General features: G+C 36.3%; 1 protein-coding gene across 1 annotated transcript in view; it reads right to left on the bottom strand.

Moving 5' to 3' along the window:
- The window catches only part of cenpe (centromere protein E), a 105,672-nt gene that overhangs the window by 68,797 nt on the left and 13,899 nt on the right, over window positions 1-22,976 (bottom strand). The window contains exons 11-19 of the mRNA XM_051929640.1: window positions 13,132-13,261; window positions 12,833-12,952; window positions 12,258-12,413; window positions 11,965-12,115; window positions 11,553-11,703; window positions 4,567-4,978; window positions 2,147-2,293; window positions 1,500-1,574; window positions 1,171-1,239 (exon numbers count right to left, since the gene is read on the bottom strand). Of these exons, the coding sequence (XP_051785600.1) occupies window positions 1,171-1,239; window positions 1,500-1,574; window positions 2,147-2,293; window positions 4,567-4,978; window positions 11,553-11,703; window positions 11,965-12,115; window positions 12,258-12,413; window positions 12,833-12,952; window positions 13,132-13,261 (1,411 nt within the window). The remainder of the gene's footprint in view (window positions 1-1,170; window positions 1,240-1,499; window positions 1,575-2,146; window positions 2,294-4,566; window positions 4,979-11,552; window positions 11,704-11,964; window positions 12,116-12,257; window positions 12,414-12,832; window positions 12,953-13,131; window positions 13,262-22,976) is intronic.

The following is a 22,976-nucleotide window of genomic DNA, read 5'->3' on the forward strand; positions in this document are numbered from 1 at the left end:
GAGTAGGGAAATGGTATATAGCGAATATTTGTGGCATAAGTTGAATTGTGTAAGGAAGGTTAAAAGTCACAGGATATTTAGCAAGAATACTTTTGCATTTTATTGGTAAGGATAAAGCAATTATAACATTTAGGGAATTACAAGACAATCTGTCATCAATTATTCCATGCTCAGTGCTTATTTACAGCACTGAGTCACGTTTAGCAAAGAATTCAAACACAAGTTCTTCACTTTTGTAATGCTTACATATATTTGTTATTTTTGCACCAAAATATTGCTGGCCAATGCATGAGAGGAACAATTACTAGAGCAACATTACTCAAGATTGGTAGGTTATTGTATTTTGAAATGCTAATAATTATGCTACAATTAATTTGGATTGTGCAATTTGTTTTTTTCAAAAGAATGTAACAGCTTTCAAAAAGAACCAAATTGGAAGCCAAGACAAAAGTATAGGGAAAGAGACAAGGAACTCCTGATGCCTCAAAGCAGACTGTCCTCCCCTTTCAGGACAGAATGAACATCACAACATAAATGACACACCCATGAAGGACACTGAATTTCCAAGGGAGTCTGGTACATTTAATAAGCGCAGAAACTACAGGACCACATGCTCATGTTCCCATATAATGCAAGTATGAGTCTAGAGAAGAGAATTCACTTATAAATTACCAAGAATGGAGGAAGTCTACAGAGAAGTGGAAGGTGATAAGGCCACAGAGAATTCCTAATACTGCAAACCAGAGGAGAAATTAATCCCGTACATTGCCAAAGACTATCTAAAAGGTCCAAGATATCACCTCAACAAAGAATCACTTAGACTTATTGTTTAAAAGGAGGACATCTCCTTTCAATGAAGTCAGTTCTGTCAGCTATTAGATTTTAATAATTTATATGACTCGGGAATAACAAGTGTACAGAAAAAGCTGGTGTCTTAATGCATCGTGTGCCTCTAGACTGACCTCAACACACAGTGGAAAGAAATTAAATAAAGAAAAAATGGCAGAAAAAAAAAAAATCACTAGCGTTGCATTGGCATCTCTACAAAACAGAACGCTCTGTATAAACCACTTTTAAAAAATTAGGCATTTTAAACATTGTTTGGCAGTTTACATGGCAGAAATGCTTTTTTGAAATACATATTCGAGTTCATGCTTTCTTTAGTCTTACCGGTTTCTGTAATTCTGATATCCACTCTTCCTGCTGACTTAGCTGCTTTCTTTTGTTTTCCAGTTCAGCCTAAAAAAAGTACAGTTTATACATCTGAGATGTTTATGAAAAAAAAAAACAATCCTGGATACATAGAGGTATATTGAAAATGTAAGACAACAAACATAACAAGGAACAATATTTTATAAGCACTCTAACTCACAGTAGTATTTAACTACCAAAATGTGGCCAGCTTAGACTCAACATACGATGCTGTATTCCCAAGTTTAATTTACAGCAGTAATCTCAATTAACAAAACAGGAAAATTAAATAGGTCCAAGATTCTCACCTTCAATTGACTAATTAATGACTCTGCATCATCAGTTGCTGCCTTTAAAGTAGCAATTTCATTTTTCAGATCGCTCTGTAGATTTAAAAAGACAAATGCTTACAAAAAGTATGGAAAAATATCAGTAACCACAATCAAACCTGAAAGTGTCTGAATTATGTTTACTCAATGCATTCTTTCCTGTAGAATGTGAATTTTGAACATAAAGACCCCAAATCAATACACCTTACCCCACACTTGAAAGTAAAACAAATTCCAACATATTCTAAATGCAAATCTGAAAAGTATTGTTTAGTGGAACAAAAGCAGAATTCACAGTGGATGCTTTTGAGCCAAGACTAGTAATTTAATGCCACTACCAAAACCACAAATTACAAACTGTCTTAAAGCAGTTACCTTTATAAACTGTTCCTGCACAGCAGCATGTGCAAACATACACATGATTAATTAGAACATCAGAAAGCATTTGAAGTAATTTGCTACTTTTTATTTGGAAATAGTACACAACCTTAACTATTAGCATCTACTCTGCTTAATGGTTAAATCTATACATATTACATTAAACAGATAGAAATCAAAAGTGTGAAACTGACATGTTCACTTTAATATCTAGAAAGCAGTGAAAAATAAAATGTTAAAAAAAATACCTGTTCTAAAGAAATAAATGTGTTAATTTCATCTTTTTCCTTTAGCTCATATTCTAGCACTCCGATTTCAAGCCTCAAATTTTCATTTTCATTTGTTAAGTTTTTGCATTCTGATCGAACGATCTTTAGCTTAGAAAGTGCTTTATCCTGAAAGGAAGAGAAAAAAAAAATGAAAAACAAGGCACCGAAAAATAAACAAAACAATGAATAATGTAAATTATTACTATTACCCTTTCATCCTTTAGGGCTTCACAAAGTTCTATACTTTCAAGGAAATCCTTCCGATACAAAAAAAAAAAAAAAAAAAAAAAAAAAAAAAAAAAAACACAAATCATAAAACTGAGGGGGAAGGGGAAAAAGAAAAGTTAAATTCCTCAAGTTTCACATCAAGCACCATAAGGATGGCTTGGTCACTTCCTCTACAAAGAGGTGGACAAATTAAAATGATTTGTGGTAACAATTGCAAACCAGATCTTAACAGTAGGAGGTAGAAAAATAGAGAGGTTCTGCCTCTGAATTGAAATCTAAGTAATCAACACAGACCTCAGTGTTAACATTTGCAGTGCAGCATGCTATGTATATGCATCTGTTATATGACATTTGTTATGGGATTCATAAAAGCAGTTTTTGTGTTTGTATTGTGCCACCAATTGGAATGACAAATCCAATGTACTTTATTACTAAAATGTTTTCTGACGTGCCATCTTTAGGAATGATAAAAACACAGCAACTGGAAAGACACAGACAGACACACAGACACATTTTTTTTGATTAAAAAAAGTGGACATCAAGAGTGCCTAATTACTGCTGCAATGGTGCGGTGTGACTTCCACAACACACACACACATTTTACCGAAAATGCACAATAATTTCCTGTAATTAGATTGACCTGATGTTCAAACACGCAAACCGCTCTGGGGCTCCCTTACTACCACATAGAAACCACTGTTTTTAAAAAGGTTTTTCATGGTTGACTCTGCCCCAGGGTGCAACTGGCATGTTCACATCTACCTAAATGAACCACCTCCTTTGGAAATTTAGGTCTGTGTATGTTTGATATCACTACTATGCAAATTTTAAAGCTACATGCTTTCAATTATAATCTACAAGAGCTTTCAATAGAAAGAAAAAACAACCCCACAAATGGTTGTATTATAAAAAAGTAAGCCCAGAATAATTCTACAATATCTATAATAAAAAAATAAACTTTTGAGAACTCTGTCTGTGATGCAAACAGAAATAACAAACCAACATATCCACACACCAAAACAAAAGGTTTTCAAACTGGTGAAGATAAAAGGCAACTAGTTCAAACATTAGTTTATTCAAAGTACCAATTGTGGCTTAACAGACAGCTATAAACTTAACTTGAGGTCCCTATAGCTATTTTTGATATTTGTTTTGTCTAAGTTTGAAATGTTGAGTGCAAAGCAATCTAATGACTATATTCACATACCATAGCATTATTAATAAATTAAAAAGCCATCTCCACTCATTTTATAAGGAGTGGCGGTAAATAAAACTTTGCACACACAAGCCATTTCTTTCTCTGTCTTATATTACAATTACATATTGACAAGTATGAACACCCAGCTCCATCTACTACTGGTTGTAAAACATTAAACATATAGAAGACTAGAACAAGGTGTTGTAAAAGGATGTCTGTGTTATGGTTTAAGGTAAGAAAACAAATATTTGTTTAATGTTGACCCTTTTGTCATTGCAAGCACCCCATCCATCATCAACAGTACCTCTCAATTTCTCTGACCTAAAGAGTCAAACATTTGGTTCTTTTGAATACAATTGGATTCTGTAATTGCAGTGATATCATGAACACCATTTTTTTGTTTTTCCTGGTTAGCTGTGGTTTCATGAACAGATGTTTAAACCTACATATTTAAACTGGATGGCTTGAACAACTGCATCACTACTATGACAGGTAAACAAGGCAAATATTTGTGCTGTTCCCTCTACTGAACCCATATTTATCATAAAATGGGTGACATTTCATAAACTCTATTAAGTTCAGTTAACTATAATAAATATACAAAATTTAATGAACCTCCACTCGGGACTTTTAGAGTAATGCATGTGTTTTTTTTTTTGGTGTTGGCCCACCCATTACAACTCCCCACTGAAAATCTTTGAAGCCTGTATTTTAATTTGCATTAAATGTAAAATTTTGTGAAAGGAGACACAACCATTTTTTCTGAGTGATTAACAATTTTTGTGTTTATCCCCCATTACATCATAATTCAGGAATTTTATAGAGGTGCATTTTTGCTATACATAATGTTTATATGTTTTAAATATTTTTTGAATTCATAGACATACTTAACTATACCTAAAAAGACAGCAAGACATTTTCAAACACTTATAAATGAAGTGTATTAACAAAGTGATCTATAAATGTGGCTTACCAGTTCACATTGTGAAACACAAGCAGTTACATCACCATTATCTTGCTTTTCATGTGACTGCAATCCATCTTCAAAAGAGGTTACTAATTTTTCACTATTTTCAGATTGAACAAAAACATCAGCAGATTCTTTCAGACTTTCCATATCAGAAAAACATCCTGAGGTCTGAAGGCAGACTTCACTCATAGAGGAATTTAAACTAACATTTTTAACTGTTAAACCATCCAACTCTTCTTGTTTCACTTTCTGCAATTCCATCAGCTGTTGCTCCAGATCAAAGACTCTTTTTTCCAAAGTAATTCGCATTTCACTTTCTTTAAGTTTCTCAGCAGTTTCTGTTTGAAGTTGCTGCTCCAGATTAACAATCTGAGCTTTCATCTCTTCAGACTGAAACGAGTTTGAATTACTACCACTAGGAAGGAAACAAAAAAAGAAAAATGCCACTATCACAAGCACATACAAAACTAAACAATCCAACATGACCTCTCAAGTATAAATTTGGAAGAGAACTTTGATACTGTTTAATAATTTATACACTAAATCATTCCACAAAACATTTTTAGCATGTATAAATAGTAGCTAATTTTGTTTTATCGTTTTTCTGCAGTGTTACATGTATATAGGATAACAAACTAATGTTTACAACATAGGAACTATTACTGGATAAAGATCTTATGTGACTTGACCTTTTCATACTTTAGTTCATTCAGAATATTCAATCTCACCCAATCTGTTATTTTACTTTTCAAGTCTAACAATAGTATCATGTTAATACACCTTCATGCAGTCTAAGCAAAGTCTTGACCCTAAGTAAATGTTATGACATAATGATCTTTACAGATTCTCACTTTATGCATTAAAATTGAATGGGATGATAATAAAACAAACTGTTATAACTATATAAGGAACCACATACATCTTTGTTTATTTGACATATATAAACAGCTATTAAATATTATAGCACACATCTCAAACTGACCCTATCTCCAAGGACACAAAGGTTTGAGACACTATGTGCTGCAGCTTCTTCTGTTGATGGAACAGTTCTGCTACTTGCTAATCAATTCTGATGCTCCAACATTTTTCTAACAAGAAATTATATTCACACAGCTCGTACTATGGGAAATGGCAGGATGTACTAAATACCTTACGGGCACCTGAACATCAATCACCTTCCTCCATTCTCTTGATACATGGCCTGTCACATGTATCAAAAAAAGAAGAATACTGAAGCTTGTTGAACAAACATAGTATGCCCCAGAGTTTGCAGCTAAAGCTCCATACTATTGCTCAAGATGTGCTATTTGTATGTGCCACAATGTGGGAAGAACCAGTCATTGCCAGATATCAGCTCATTGTAAGCCTCTAGTTTCCTTTGTGCATTTAAAATTAGACTATGCAAGATTACCAAAAAGCCTAAACACTGAATACCTACTATTAGTAGTTAATATTTTCCAAGTGTGTTAAGGCTACCCCAGCTATAGGGTTAGGCGGTATGGCCAAATGTTATATCAAAATATAGTTAAAAAGGATCACTATTAAGATGTATATCACGGTACAAGCTATGTGCATATACTTTTCAGATTGAATCTATTGTAAATACTTCTGTTGACCCAATTTTATAGGTTGGGCAGTTGGTAGCTCTTCCGAGATATAGTTTATTTTGCACAAAATAAAACAAACAAGAAATAAAAGATATATTGCACATGCCTTTTCAGGCACAATTTAGTAAAAAGTGGACATACAGACTATACAATAAAAAATAGAAAATTGACAAAAAAAAAAAGTATTCAAACAGCTATTCTTCCCAATTTCTCTGGTTTCACACTGAATACAAATAAACCTAATTAGACTTTAATAGTGCCTTTGAAAACATGTTTGTGAACATGAAGAAAAATTGTATAAAGACAAACTAAATAAAATGTGCATCTGTCTACCTTGACAGACTATTGCCTCCAGAGAGGCTATCAAACCACACCCTGCAATACAGCCTAATAAATAAAGCTTTTACACGTGCCACACTAATGAAATTAAAGGATCTTGAGAACACAAGAAAACACAAGTTTTAATTTTCAAAATTCTCTTTTATACAGAAATTGATGTTAGTGGACAATGTTTAAAATGATCTTCTAATTAAGAAATATCCTTATACTTACACCAAACAAAACATCTTCCATCCCATTGCTTTCTAACCATCTGACTGACAACACAATTCATATTGCCAAATTTCCACCTGGGAACAATTTAAGTTCTCTATGTTTTTTTCTTTAATCAGGAACAAATCCAAACTGAACTACACTGTCAAATGAGCCTCCTTCATTAGCTGTGATATGGACCACACTTCAATAGATCACTCTTGACTACTGGTCTATTGCTTTTCCAATTTTTAAGAATCCCACTTTCACAAACAATCATGCTGTGCAAGTGCATCAGCCATTCAACTCCAGGAAGACATGTCCATACAGTTAATATTTTTCATACCACTCCAATTGAGACCATTGCTTTACCTCTCCAGCTTTCATCACTTTTACATTCTACTCTTTTGAACACCTACAGCTTGTTCTTCATATTTTTCCTAACATCATCACCCCATTCATTCTCCTCTTTAAGCAGATTCCCCATGTACTTTAAGTATTCTTAATCCCATTACTATGAATCACAAGATTTCCCTCAGTATTTTTAAGCAGTTCACACCAACTATATTCTGCATTTCTTATTGCCAGAAGCCTTGTGATCCTGAACAAATTACATCTTCCTTTCTCATTTTAAGCTCACTTGCAAACTCGCATCTCTTGGCTTTTCACACTTTTGCAACTGCTTTTCTAGGATTTAGCTTCACTTGACTGCACAATCACTTTATGACTGTGTTTTCGGTCAAGCTTTATGGGCATCTCGCTTGTTCTTCTGGTGTCACATCTACCTCAGCATTTCACCACATTTCCTCTTCTGTTGTTTTCAACCAGACATTATGCTTCTGAACCCTCATCACCTCCAATGCAGCAGTGCAATAGATGACACCTTGTGCAATAGTGTTCACGTGCAATTAAGGTCTTATGTTGAATGTTTGTGTTCTACCTTATTTCTTCTTATCCTTTAATTATATTTTATTTAAATTTTGACACTATACGGACTGCATCTAATTTCATTGTATTTGTTACAATGACAATAAAGATATTCTTATTTAATCTTACTACCAATGTTCTAGAAAATTTGTACCATTCGCTGACTTTTAAACTTCCAAATCTTGAGTGTTGGAATGAACATTCTATTGGACTTCTTCATGGTTCTGACTCAAACATTTCTTTCAACCAATACATAACCGTTTCAAGTCTCACTTTTATATTTTTTTTACCATGCCCTGATCAACCCTCCTTACCAACACCATAATCACATGTCACTAACACATTTTCATTCTTAAAAAGGGTATGGCACATAAGTATTTCTATTGTGTCATTAAACATCAAACCCAAAAACTTCTTCACCGACACATCTTTCTCTTCAATGCTTCTGCTAACCTGTATCACACATATGCCAAGACTATATTCATAAGTTGAGGGTTTTAACAAATCGTCTTAACAACTACAACCCTCTCCCTCTTACCTTCATTAGCACCATCAGTTTACCCGACTATTCTCCCGACACAAAAATACCTATGGCAACACGGTCGGGAAAAAGAATTCTAATACCTTTACCTTTCAATGTCATTTTCTGTATTCAGTACAGATTTACTATTTCAGTTCAGCACTTCCATTATTTCATTTTTCCAATATTCCAAGTCATAATACTTATACTCTTTCCTTTAACCCTCTTATTCATTGCCACAAAACTGGCCCTTGCATCATCAGGTCTAGGAACATGATAAATACACTTTTCACAACTATAACATAAGCAGGAGGGGACAGTTACTGGGTCCTATGGACTGAACCCCAGCCATGCTTTGCAACTCTTACCTCGTTGCATTTCATTAGCATAACTGTTATACTTTTAATGGTTATGTAAAACATTTTGTCTATAATTAAATATAGATTTTCAAAGTATAAAAGTATTCCTAGTATATGAAAAACAAAACCAAAGTCCCATTCAAATTTACTAAGAAACAAAATTACAGAAGGAGGTCTGAAAAAATTAATCGAGATATATAGTTTACTAGGCAAATGTGTTAAAATACTTGATTGAGATAAGGAAAAGCAGCCACTAAATTCTGCTGCTGTCTACTTCAACATAAAGGTTTAATGTATGAGTTCTGTCTCACTGGAAGTTAAGCTATCCAGCTGTTTTCAGGCTGCCTGGCTCAGATAAAAGGCTAGACAGACAAATCTGAGACTCAGACAATATACCCATACTTTATCCTGCTGCACTACAGATTTTTGTTTGCAGATGTTAATGGTCATTAAATGTTATTTTTTTCTCTAACAAAAGGATTTTTGCCCCTGCTGCCTTTTTTGATGCATTTGGTTGTTTTCAAGCAAGCATCCTTGATTGTAATATCTTTTAATATCAATTAAGGACTGTACCCTAAGACTGTACCCGGAGGCTGAGAATGCTCTGAGAGAATGTTTTGGAACTACAGACTGGGATATCCTGCAGGGATCACATAGTGAGAACATTGAGGAAGTTGTTGACTGCACTACTGACTACATCAACTTCTGTATGGACATTGTAGTTCCAGTAAGAACTGTACGCTGCTATGCTAACAACAAGCCATGGAATACAAGTGACATCAAGGGCCTTTTGAACCAGAAGAAAAGGGCTTTTAAAGGCGGTGATCAGCATGAGCTCAAGTGCATGCAGAAGGAACTCCGAGTCCAGCTCAGGGCGGCGAAGGAGCAGTACAGGAGAAAGCTGGAGCAGAAGATGTAGAATAACAGCATGAAGGAAGTGTGGGATGGGATGAAGATCATCACTTCTTGCAGCTCGAAGCGGGGTACCACCATCGAGAGAGACGTGAAGAGAGCAAACCAAATGAACAACTTCTTTAACAGGTTTGACCACCCTAACCCACTCTCACCTCGGAGTACTGCACCCTCCACACATCCTTCTGCTGATACCAGCATAGGAGAGACATCCCCACCCATAATTACAACAGCGCAAGTGAGCAGAGAGCTGAGGAGAATTCGTGCCAGCAAAGCAGCGGGTCCAGATGGAGTATTGCCACGATTGCTGAAGGTCTGTGCATCGGAGCTGGGGGGTTCTCTACAGCAAATCTTCAACCTGAGCCTGGAACAGGGGAGAGTCCCGAGGCTTTGGAAAACATCTTGCATCACCCCAGGCCCAAAGGTATCACGTCCTAGTGAGCTGAATGACTTCCGGCCTGTTGCTCTGACATCACATGTGATGAAGACCATGGAGAGGCTGCTGCTTCACCACCTGAGGCCACAGGTTCAACATGTCCTCAACCCTCTGCAGTTTGCATATCAGGAGAAGGTGAAAGCGGAGGATGCCATCATCTACATCAATCCCTCTCTCACTTGGACAGAGGCAGGGGTGCTGTAAGAATTATGTTTCTAGACTTCTCTAGCGCCTTCAACACAATCCAACCTCTGCTCCTTAGGGACAAGCTGACAGAGATGGGAGTAGATTCATACCTGGTGGCATGGATCGTGGACTATCTTAAAGACAGTCCTCAGTATGTGCGTCTTGGGAACTGCACGTCTGTCATTGTGGTCAGCAACACAGGAGCGCCACAAGGGACTGTACTTTCTCCGATCCTGTTCAGCCTATATACATCGGACTTCCAACACAACTCTGAGTCCTGCCACATGCAAAAGTTCGCTGATGACACTGCTATCGTGGGCTGCATCAGGAGTGGGCAGGAGGAGGAGTATAGGGACCTAAATCAATGAGTTTGTTAAATGGTGCAACTCAAACCACCTACACCTGAACACCAGCAAAACCAAGGAGGTGGTGGTGGATTTTAGTAGGCCCAGACCCCTCATGGACCCCGTGATCATCAGAGGTGACTGTGTGCAGATGGTGCAGACCTATAAATACCTGGGAGTGCAGCTGGATGATAAATTAGACTGGACTGCCAATACTGATGCTCTGTGTAAGAAAGGACAGAGCCGGTTATACTTCCTTAGAAGGCTGGCATCCTTCAACATCTGCAATAAGATGCTGCAGATGTTCTATCAAACGGTTGTGGCGAGCACCCTCTTCTACACGGTGGTGTGCTGGGGTGTCAGCATTAAGAATAAAGACGCCTCACGCCTGGACAAACTGGTGAGGAAGGCAGGCTCTATAGTTGGCATGGAGCTAGACAGTTTGACATCTGTGGCAGAACGACGGGTACTCAGCAGGCTCCTATCAATTATGGAAAATCCACTGCATCCATTAAACAGTGTCATCTCTAGACAGAAGAGCAGCTTCAGCGACAGACTGCTGTCACTGTCCTACTCCACTGACAGATTGAGGAGATCGTTCCTCCCCCAAACTATGCGACTCTTCAGTTCCACCCGGGGGGGTAAACGTTAACATTATATAAGTTATTGTCTGTTTTTACCTGCATTATTATCAATCTTTAATTTAATATTGTTTTTTGTATCAGTAAGGTGCTGCTGGAGTATGTGAATTTCCCATTGGGATTAATAAAGTATCTATCTATCTATCTATCTATCTATCTATCTATACTGTACGCAAGTCACTCCCAGCCCCTAGTAAAAAGAAATTTCTCCTTTCAGTACATAAAGAATTATACAAGTTTTTATCAAGTTTGCTTTTTTATTAATTTTAAATCTGTGAATAAAAATTATGAAGCTAACATGATAAACCAAGTAAATACTTATTGAAATTCATACGACAACATATTAACAAAAACATTTGTTTGAAAATAGTGTATAAAAAGTTCTGCAATTATCAAGCTCTCAAATCTATATTTCATGATTTTTTTTTAACATAACAATCTAGCATGTTTGAAGAAACTATACACTCCCGAAAGATTATTCGATATTCAGAGCAATGGAAATTAAAACATGTAAGCATATACTTACGAGCTTAATGCATCAAACACAGAAAATTCATCAATCACAGATGAATCAATATTTTTACTCCTCTGTACTGTGATGTTAGAGCAATTTCTCTCACTGGTTGTATCATCCGAAGTGTGTGAAAATCCTTCTAAATCAAACTCTGTTGAATCAACTGATGAAAGCACATTACAGAGTTACATTTCTGTTTTTCCATATTTACTGTAAATGTTAACAGTCAATTTGACATGTTTGCAAAAAACAAAGCCACGGTTATCAAGTACTGTTTTTACTTACTATGACATATTGCTTTTACAACTGGACTTGAAAAGTTTCTTCTTTAACACATTGAAAATAAACATTTAAATAAAATATACCAGCATACTAAACATCTGGATATAATTATTTTTTAGGACTGCACAAATTATATACTTACGCAAATCAAACTCTGGTAAAGTTGTAGATCCAAATTTGTATTTAACAGACTGCTGAAATGACATTGTCTCATCAAACTTAATTTTTTTGCTTGACTGTAAACTCTGCAATAATTTCCCTGGAGCCCAAGTAACTCTTCTCTTGTTTGTAATCTGTATCAAACATGTGTACATTAATAAAATAATAGCAATACTTGACACAGACAATTAAATATTAGAAATATTTAAATACTGTATTATATTGTCAACATTCCAAAGAAAATTAACAAAAGAATATACTTTTACCCCTACATACCGGAGGTTCTTGGCAGGAAAAATTTGATGAGTTAATTATCATTTTGGTCAAATTTTTAATCCTATCTTCTTGCTCCCTTTGAAGTTGTTCCTTTTCTTGTAAAAGAATGGTAAGATGTTCTTTCTCTGTTGCATGTAAACGAGTCTTAGAAGATACCTATTGGACAAATACATTGTAAAATATTCAACATTTACAGCAATAGTAACATTTAAGTGAAATAATGAAATCTAACATAGGTTATCATCCTAAATCCCAGACACATCAGACCACCACTTATTCAATTATTGCTAAAATGCAAGGACCCCAGATGAAAAGGTCCTCAAAAGGGTCGTCTGGAATTGTCAATTTAATCTAAATAAAACTTGGAAAGTCAGAGAAAGTAACATTATCTGAAGACGACATTTAAGACATAAAATCCTACACGAGGAAAACATGCAAAGCTGAAATAGACAGTAAATGAGCTAGAAATAAAACTCAATGTCCTTGGACCTTTGATGCAGTAGATTTAAACATGATGCATCCTTCTCCTCTGTAATAAAAACATTCAACTGTTACTAAAGGTTACTAATACAAACCTCATCCAGCAGCTTCTCAAGATCAACAATTTGATTTCTGTATCTTCTGAGTAATGCTTCCTCACTCAACACCTCATTGACACGAGGTTCATTTTTCATGTACTTAGCAGTACTTGCAAACTAAATAAAAGAAAAAACACATGAGATAGAAATACTTAACGACTTCCATTTTCTACCTAGGACCATAAGGCAGCCTAGAGGCAGAAGCATAATAATTAAGAGGAAAGGTCTAGATCATAAAACATAAGAAATTCTTTGGCTAAATTATTACTAATTAATTAAAAATTATTTAATTTTACCTGAAGAGTGCTTAGTGTTTCTTCCAGGGCAGCTGGTGTAATTGTGCAAATTATTATGGTCTTGGCATTTCCTCCCAAGGAGTTCTGGAGGATTCGAGTGAGTTTACTGTCCCTGTAGTTTATAAAACCTCTGTAATATAGAAAAATACACAGAATGGAGGGAGAAGTATAAAAGCTTTCAAATATTGGTAGTAGTATATATTTGATTTCATAGTATATAAAATTACACAAGAAATATAGAATCAGTTACAGTTGAAGCCAGAAGTTAGAGTATATCTATAAGCCATAAAGCTTAAGTAAGCATACTGTACATTTTTTTTTACTGTAATTGGAAACAGAACTTGACATTAATGGCTCTCCTAAGCAATGATGACCAGGAAATAATTCCAATGATTACATTTGTTTGTAATTTTTAAATCAACAGACTGTCTTCCTGCAGCCTGCTCTAAAATGTGTTGAGTAGCTCACCATATTCCAAGAAAGAATTACAATCAAAATCATAATACTGGTAATTCCAGCAAATCATATAATTGTCGGAAAATTAAATGTTTTATTGAAAAACGTGCTAAAGCCATTAAAATGATAATTTAAGTATTTGCTACTACCAGTCCACAGTGAACACACAAAAACTTTTGCACAAATTTGCATATATGGCAGCTACAAGGAATGAAGGAAGGTAGTGTTTTGGACCATGGAAACAAGAGTGAGACTCATTTGCCTGATATGTCATAATTTATTTATCAAGTTGTGGTGTTTTTTGAAAAGGTAGAGACTGCAGAAGCAGTGAGTTCTAGTTATGTAATCTTACATCTTCATCCTGTAATCATCAAATTTGACAACTCCTCAAACTAGAAGTTGTATAATGTGACTCCAGATTAAGGTTAAGACATAAAACTGTGGCCTGGCAAAGGTAACTAAAATGTGCATTGCTGAAAGACTCTTAATGTGATGTTATTGAAAACAAAATGAAAATCAGAAATACAGCAGATATTTTCCATTGACTTTAAGGAGAAAAGCAGGACAGTTTTTGCACAATCCGGTGGATGCTTAACAGTTCGTGTATTGAAGGGAAAAAAAAAAAAAAGCTGTGAATAAGAGATTTCGGGTGACTTTCACAAGGTCATTAGCTCTAAGAGCTAAAATGTAAAAATATCAGTTTTGGTAAATTCAAGTCTTTTGAGTATCTCGCCATTATTATTCAGGGAGATTCTCATGTTCTAGTATTATCCGTGTATAGACCTCCAAAATTCAACGCGTCCTTCTTTGAGGAATTCTCTGACTTGATGTCAATCTTAATTACGAACTATGACACACTCTTAATAGTCGGCGACTTTAATTTTCATATAGATAATCAATGTGACCAAAAAGTAAAAGAATTTATGAACCTCCTGGACTCTTTTGATTTGAGACAGCTCGTTAATCAGCCTACACATAAAGCAGGTCATACGTTAGACTTAGTGATTACTAAAGGACTAAAAGTTGATATAAAGCAGGTCATTGATATTGGTCTATCAGACCATTTTCTTCTACTTTTTAATATAGAAATAATGATAGAAAACACTCATGAGAAGCATATTGTTAAAAAACGCTTCTTTGACTCATCAGCAGCTTTAAAACTTACAAACATTCTAACCAATCAGTCCGTTTATAGTGCCAACTATAATAGCGAGGAGAATGTAAATGTAAATAGTAAGGTGGAAAGATTTAATACTAAAGTGAGGGCTGCTGTTGACTTAGTTGCACCTGAAAAGACAGTTAAAAAATCTTCTAGCATTGTTATACCATGGAAGACCCAAAGAGTGTCTGATTTAAAGAGAACATGCGGTAGAGCTGAGCGTAAATGGAGGAAAACTAAACTAACTATTGACTATGAAATATTAAAAGTTAAAATAACAGAATACAATAACACAGTCCGTCTTGAGAGGCGCTGCTATTTCTCTAAGATTATAAATAACCATGCTAGTAATCCCAGAGTCTTATTTTCAACAATTGATCATCTGTTAAACCCAGGTAACTCAAAGGAATGCCTCCTAAGTACTTCCAGTAAAACCTGTGAGGCTATCGCTGTATTTTTCAATCAAAAAATTAATGATATTAGAAATAACATAGTATATCTCCCCAACACTAAGGATCCTCCTAAACCCCAGTACTCCATAATAAACAAATTAAAGTCTCACTAGGATAGATTTACCTGATTTACATAAAATAATTTCTCAAATGAAACCCTCCACCTGTGCCCTTGACCCAATACCAACTAATTTTTTCAAAGAAGTATCGGGCGTGCTTATTGATAATGTTCTTGACATAGTAAATTTGTCATTAGATACGGGGGTCTTCCCAGACTGTCTTAAGACTGCTGTAGTTAAACCCCTACTTAAGAAAAATAATCTCGATCCCTCTGCTCTTGAAAATTATAGACCCATCTCTAACCTGCCTTTCTTAAGTAAAATTCTAGAGAAGACAGTCATTATACAGTTAAATGAGCACCTCAATGAACATGCTATTCTTGATAAATTTCAGTCAGGTTTTAGAACAAATCACAGCACAGAAACTGCACTCGTTAAAGTAGTAAATGACTTGCGGGTAAATGCAGACAGAGGCCATTTATCTGTTCTCATCCTCTTTGATCTGAGTGCCGCATTTGACACCATTGATCATAATATTCTTAAGAATCGCCTTAGTCAATGGGTGGGCCTCTCTGGCAGTGTCTTAAATTGGTTTGAATCCTACCTGGCAGGGAGAAAATTCTTTGTTAGTTGTGGTAATTATAACTCAAAGACACATGATATTCTATATGGTGTTCCACAAGGCTCTATCCTGGGTCCGCTGCTCTTCTCAATCTACATGCTTCCATTAGGTCAGATTATCTCAGGGCACAACGTGAGCTACCACAGCTATGCTGGTGACACACAGCTGTATTTATCTATAGCACCTGATGACCCCGAATCTCTTGATTCGCTAACACAATGTCTAACCTGTATCTCAGAATGGATGAATAGTAACTTTCTCAAATTAAATAAAGAAAAAACCGAAATCTTAGTGATTGGCAATAATGGATACAATGAGGCTATTAGAAATAAACTGGATGCATTAGGATTAAAAGTCAAATCGGAGGTAAAAAGCTTAGGGGTAACCGTTGATTGTAATCTGAATTTTAAATCGCATATTAATCAGATCACTAGGACAGCATTTTTTCACCTAAGAAACATAGCAAAAGTTAGACCTCTTATATCATCGAAAGATGCAGAGAAATTAGTTCATGCGTTTGTTTTCAGTCGGCTAGATTACTGTAACGCACTCCTCTCAGGACTACCCAAAAAAGACATCAATCGTTTGCAATTAGTGCAGAATGCAGCTGCTAGAATCCTTACCAGTTTTAATGTCACTACACTGGTTACCTGTGTCATTCAGAATTGACTTTAAAATTCTGCTTATGGTTTATAAAGCTTTAAATAATCTCTCCCCGGCTTATATATCGGAATGTCTGACACCTTATATTCCAAATCGTAACCTCAGATCCTCAACTGAGTGTCTCCTTAGAATTCCAAGAGCAAAACTTAAAAGTGGTGAGGCGGCCTTCTGCTGTTATGCACCTAAAATCTGGAATAGCCTGCCAGTAGGAATTCGCCAGGCTAATACAGTGGAGCACTTTAAAAAACTACTGAAAACACATTACTTTAACATGGCCTTCTCATAACTTCACTGTAATTTAATCCTGATACTCTGTATATCCAATTCACTATAATAACTATTCATTCAAAATCTGTACTAACCCCTAATCTCTCTTCTGTTTCCTTTTCCGGTGTCCTGTTGGTGGTGGCTTGCGCCACCACCATCTACCCAAAGCACCATGATGTTCCAACAATGATGGATGGATTAAAAGCCAGAAGTCTGTACAACCATCAGCATCAAGTGACTCTGTGAAAAACCCAAACTACAAAGAGGACTATTTCATTTATGTTAGGCAGAATGCCCAGAGGGGACTGGGTGGTATCATGGCCTGGAACCCCTACAGATTTTATTTTTTTCTCCAGCCTTCTGGAGTTTTTTTTTTGTTTTTTCTGTCCACCCTGGCCATCGGACCTTACTCCTTTCTATGTTAACTAATGTTGTCTTATTTTAATTTCTTATTTTGTGTTTTATTTTTCTTCTCTTCATTATGTAAAGCACTTTGAACTACTTTTTGTATGAAAATGTGCTATATAAATAAATGTTGTTGTTGTTGTAAGAGCACAGCAGCAGGGTTAGGAAAATCTGTCCCAAGAAGCTCTGCGAGAGTGGTGTGTTTAAGAGGCAAAAGGCTGACTGTTTTACAAATGACTCATGTATTAGAAGACAGATTGAAGACTTATCCAGAGTTCAATGGATGCATGTCATACTCCATTTTAACAGCTCCATGCTTAACAGTACGCAAACTGGACTTAAATCTACAGCAGTCAAGTGAACATAATACAGTAATCCCTCACCTATCGCAGGGGTTATGTTCCAGAGCCCCCCGCGATAGGTGAAAATCCGCGAAGTAGCGACCTATATTTATTTGATTATTTACACATATTTTAAGGCTTTATAAACCCTTCCCACACTCTTATAAACCTTTCTCACTCTCTTGTTAACCTTTCCCACGCTCTTATAAACACTTTCTACATTCTTAAACACCTCAGGCCAACACTGCACACAGCGATCAGACGTCAATGTGTCTGCACTCGCTTTGTGAAGGGGGGCAGCTGAACTCACTCTGAGCAGAAATGGACTTTGTGCTGCTTCTGCCAAAATGCCTGCTTGTCGCTCTGCGCGTTCGGAAGGAGGAGTGTGTGTGTGAGAGCTGAACGCACCTTCGCTCAAACCCCCACTCCCCGGAAGCGCAGTACGCTCCTGCCACTTCACATTGTCAAGGGGGTGGGGAGCTGAATGAACGCTAAGGAGAAGTGGACTTTGTGCTGGCTTTGTGCTGCTTGTCGCTCTGCGTGTCAATAATTTTAAGCCTGTACATCACCAATTTTCCTGTCTCACTGTCTTGTCTTGCGTGAAGTTAAAATGTTTTATAATAGTGAGATGTTACTCATTTCCTTAGCCCGACATCCACATATCATATGTGTTAACAAAGTGTGTTTTATAAGTTTACATGTGTTTAAAGCATGTGGGATGGGTATTTTAAGGCTTAAACTATAAAAATGTTTATTTATATGGTCTTTCTATATCGCGGATTTTCTCCTGTTGCTGATGGGTCTGGAACATAACTTCCGCGATAGGCGGGCAATCACTTGTATTTAAAAACCCGCGAAAAGTGAACCGCGAAGTAGCGAGGGATTACTGTACTGTAAAAGTCGAGGAACATGCAGGAGTGTATAGTTGAGACAATTATGTCACACCCGGAAGCACAGTACCCACATTAGGGACTGTTCTGGTTTGTGAATGAGATGGCTGATTAGGAATCAGAAGGATACTATACTGTGACTGGCTTGTAGTGGATAGTGCTGAGCTGTCAACACCACATAACCAAATTCCTAAGCAGAGATGAATAACAATGACCTGGACGATCCCAACTACAGTAGTACAAAATACCGTTGTTCAGTAATGAAAAACCTTTACCTTGAGCAACATGACAGTTACAGTTGGTGCAATAATTTTCACATGCAGACTATCAATGATTGTGGGTTCACTCGTGCTGATGTTCTGATTATACGTTTTTTTTTTTTTTTTTTTTAAATCGAAGAGAACAAATTTGCAGGTTATACAAGATTAAGGCTTATATTTGTTTTTCCTGAAAGACAATCTGCAGATTATAAGATTTTTTCTTTACTGACAGTGGTATAATTCTGCTCAATCTACAGTACAAAATATTGCCTAGAATGCAAATAAGTTACAATACCGTATTGAAGAGAAAAAGGAGCCTTTATAAATTGTTAAATAAAACTGGTAATATTTGTGTGACATATTAATATAGGATTTTTTAGATCAGATGAAGTTTTTAAATAAAGAAAAAAAAACTTTGTGAACAAGACTTTATTGTGGAAGCTTATAAGGAAAAAATGGAATTATTTCTTAATGTGTTTATTTAAACAGGAGTTTAAGAGGGAAGTACCTTCTCGTAAAGATTTAGAAGAGCAAGAACATGCCGATGACTCATAGGATAACAGAGAGAGAATACTGTGAATTACCATATAAGTTTGAAGAATATTGGGAAACAGGCAAATGTAAAAGCAAATGCGTAAAAGTGCTATAACTGTTAGAGATTAATACATATACTAGCCGACCCCCACCGTAGCATACGGCGGTGTAAGAATAGGAACGGAAAACGGTGAGAAAGGAATTCAGAAATCAAGAAGAAATAAATACTTCTTGAAAGGCGCAGTATGCATGTAGAATTTCCAGCCAAGCAGGATTACATGTGAAAGTGATAAATAAATCAGGCTTTCCGAATTTACGTACTATGGCCATGGCATCCTGATAGTTTTGTTGCATGTATCTTGGACTTCCTGGAAATGTGGATGGTAATATAATAATTTTGCCTACACGAACGTTATTTTCACCGTTTGCTTGCAGTGCGTCTGATAGTTCGATGCGCAGATCTTGTTGATGTAATCCGAGATAGTTGAGACGCGTGCCCTCTATTTTAACATACGCATCTATGATGTACTGTTGGAATAGTTTGCCGCTGGAGTGCAAAACACTAAATGTATTCTTCATTGCTAATCTGTACGCGTAAAATTGGCATTGAGTAAGCCTTATTTGCTTGGCATTTCTTTTATCGGGAACATGTTGTAAATCTTTGTGCCAGCCAATGTCTCCGTAAGGGAATAAAAGTGGGTAAACCATAGGATCGCAATTCATATTGAGTGTGGAAATCTGTTTACAGGAGTTGCCTATGGGATTGGTGCAAATGTCCTTTCGGCAGGCGGTTCACCATCTTCTCAGATGAAAATCGCTGCAACATCGGTGTGACATGTCGGGGCATTGTATCGTTGTTAATCCTGCCTAGGGTTTTCCTTGAAAACCATTCGTACAGATGCTGTTGGATTGGACTGACCGATTTCATGCATGTTTGTATGATTTAGCAAAGGGGTTGATGGTTCTGAGCATGGAATCTAGCTGGAGAAGTACATTTTCGCTTCATGCAGAATTTGCTTTATCATGTAAGCGTACTTTAGTAGCTTGCGCGGTGTCAAAAACATACAACTGTCCATATCCTGGAGAGGTAGAAGTGTTACCATATAGTGGAGAGATTTGGTGATAAATCTGCATTTTAAAACAGTATGGTCCGTGGCCAGGAGGTTGCGTTATCTGTGCACCCATGGAAGCAAACACTAGAGAAGAGTTGTATTCTCGAATGTGTTCACAATAATTTTTAGCTTCTGAGGTTTGCTGTGTAAGAAGCTGTTGTAAAGACACAGGTGGCTCCCGCAAGGGTGGTAAAGCCACTTTACCGTTGTGGCAGCACCTCGAGTACTTGTTGGATGTATTATGCTCAGCAGGCCAGTATAGTGCATGACATGGAAGACGACGAAAAGGAATTGAGAAATGCCGTGCGTGTGGGCGGGACCGGTTTTGAAGTGGAAGCAGGATGAACCAGAAGAGAGAGAGAGGGAGATATATATATATATATATATATATATATATATATATATATATATATATAAACACATACACATACATATACATACATATATACAGTGATACCTTGAGATACGAGTGCCCCAATGTACGAGTTTGAGATACGAGCCGTCACTAGGTTTATTTTTTGTCGAGTTACGAGCCAAAATTCGAAATACGAGCCATCAAAGAGCTTGTCCCCGCACATTCCGAGGAACTCACGACAGATGAGTAGACAGAACTACATACGCAGCAAAATACGGAGGTTCTGCAGGAGTTCGGTATCGCGGAGGAGTTTATCTCTTAAAGTGAGATAAAGGAAGTGTTTGAAATGAGGGAAAAAGTTTCAAACTTTAAAGAAAAGAAACACCCTGAAAAAATTACAATTGATCATACAGTGGCACTATTTAATGACATTTGCCTAACGCTTAACTTTATTGAAAAGAAACTGAACGTGCAGCGCTGCTATTTAATGTCACTTGCCTAACGCCTGACTTTATTGAAAAGAAACTGAACGTGCAGTCGCGCTATTTAATGACACTTGCCTAATTCATTTCAGAAACATTCTAAAGGGGAGGACTAAACAAAGCTCCTTGGACAGGTTTCTATTGAAAGTTTTGCTTTTTAAGTTAAGCAAAAGTGAAGTGAAAGAAAAAAAACATTACAATACGCTAATTGGCTTTGCCAACGTCTGTTTATTTCTTTAGATTCTCTTTTATGTATTAGGTTTTATTTTGTTTGTATACAATATTTGTTCATTATAATACATTTTTCTTATGTTGAAAACATTTAACAAAAAATTGGGGTGGTTTTTTGGGGGCTGTCACGAATTAATCTCATTTCAATTAATTTCAATGGGGAAAATTAATTTGAGATACAAGCATTTTGACTTAAGAGCTCGGTCACGGAATGAATGAAACTCGTATCTCAAGGTATCACTGTATATATTATATATCATACATATATACATACATACAGTGGAACCTCGGTTCATGAACATCTTGGAACACGTACAAATCGGTTTACGACCAAAAAGTTCAAACTTTTGCATCTGTTCACAGCCACACACTCAGTATACGAACAAGCCAGTTTCCCTTCAGGTTTGTACGTGTTCAGTCTCTCCTTGTGCATTTCCTGTGCAGCGAGCGATCGAGCAAGAGACACACACACAAACACAGGTGTGCGAGAGAGATACACACACACAGGTGTGCGAGAGAGAGAGATACACACACACACAAAGGCGAGCGAGAGAGAGAGATACACACACACACAAAGGCGCGCGAGAGGCTGGAAGCATATGGTAGAGAAGACAATTAAAGAATGCACTGGGCTTGTTTTTGTTTTCACTTCTGTTTACAGCGATCAGTTCATAGCGTGGATTGTTGCAATGTTACTTTTCTTGGTGGTTTATTAAATTACGGATTTTTCAAATGTTCATTTATTTCCCTGTGCTTAAAACTCATTAAAAAATGCTTTAGTTGCCTCACATTAAGGGTGGGCAGTATGACCAAAATTCTATATCACGGTATTTTTCTAAATTATCCCGGTTTCACGGTATTTGACGGTATTTTTTTCCCATGCATGAGTGGATGTTAACCACATTTTCCACTGCAATTACTAGCTAAGAATAACCTATTCCACTGTCAAGAGCATTGTACATTGTACAAAAAAAACATTTTAATGTGCACACAAGTATTAATACAGGTTTGCATTGCCCCATAAAGTGATACTTTTCAAGGGGGTGGCACTAATGAAGAGAAGGAAATCACATTGCATGACAGATGCAGTCAAAATAGAGAACCTTTTTATTTAACAAATTTTGCAAAAAGTTAAATTATAATTTTGACAACATATTTTCAACCATTCAAAGAGGTATTTAGACTTAGGAAAATATCCAGACGTGCTTGTCAAAAGTTGTATTGCACTGAACATGTCTTAGAAAAGGAATAAATAAATTTTTTTTGTAAAACAACTACACTTTCTGTTAATGTTAACAATCTCTGTCCACTGACACGTTAAAGTGACTTTTTAAATAACTTTACCATCATTAAACTGCATAATATTTAAACTAATAAATAATAACAATAAAATAAATAATTGTATTATTACTGATAGTTGCACTATTACTTCAAGGCTTCAAAAGCCCAGGTGCATTACACAGTATTCACCAAATTAAAATAAAATAAAACAAGTGCAATCTTGGTGATGACATCTTTACCAACTTAACTATCATTTAGGCAAACTGCATTAATATG

This window comes from Erpetoichthys calabaricus, chromosome 7, assembly GCF_900747795.2.
Source record: "Erpetoichthys calabaricus chromosome 7, fErpCal1.3, whole genome shotgun sequence".
Classification (NCBI taxonomy): domain Eukaryota; kingdom Metazoa; phylum Chordata; class Cladistia; order Polypteriformes; family Polypteridae; genus Erpetoichthys; species Erpetoichthys calabaricus.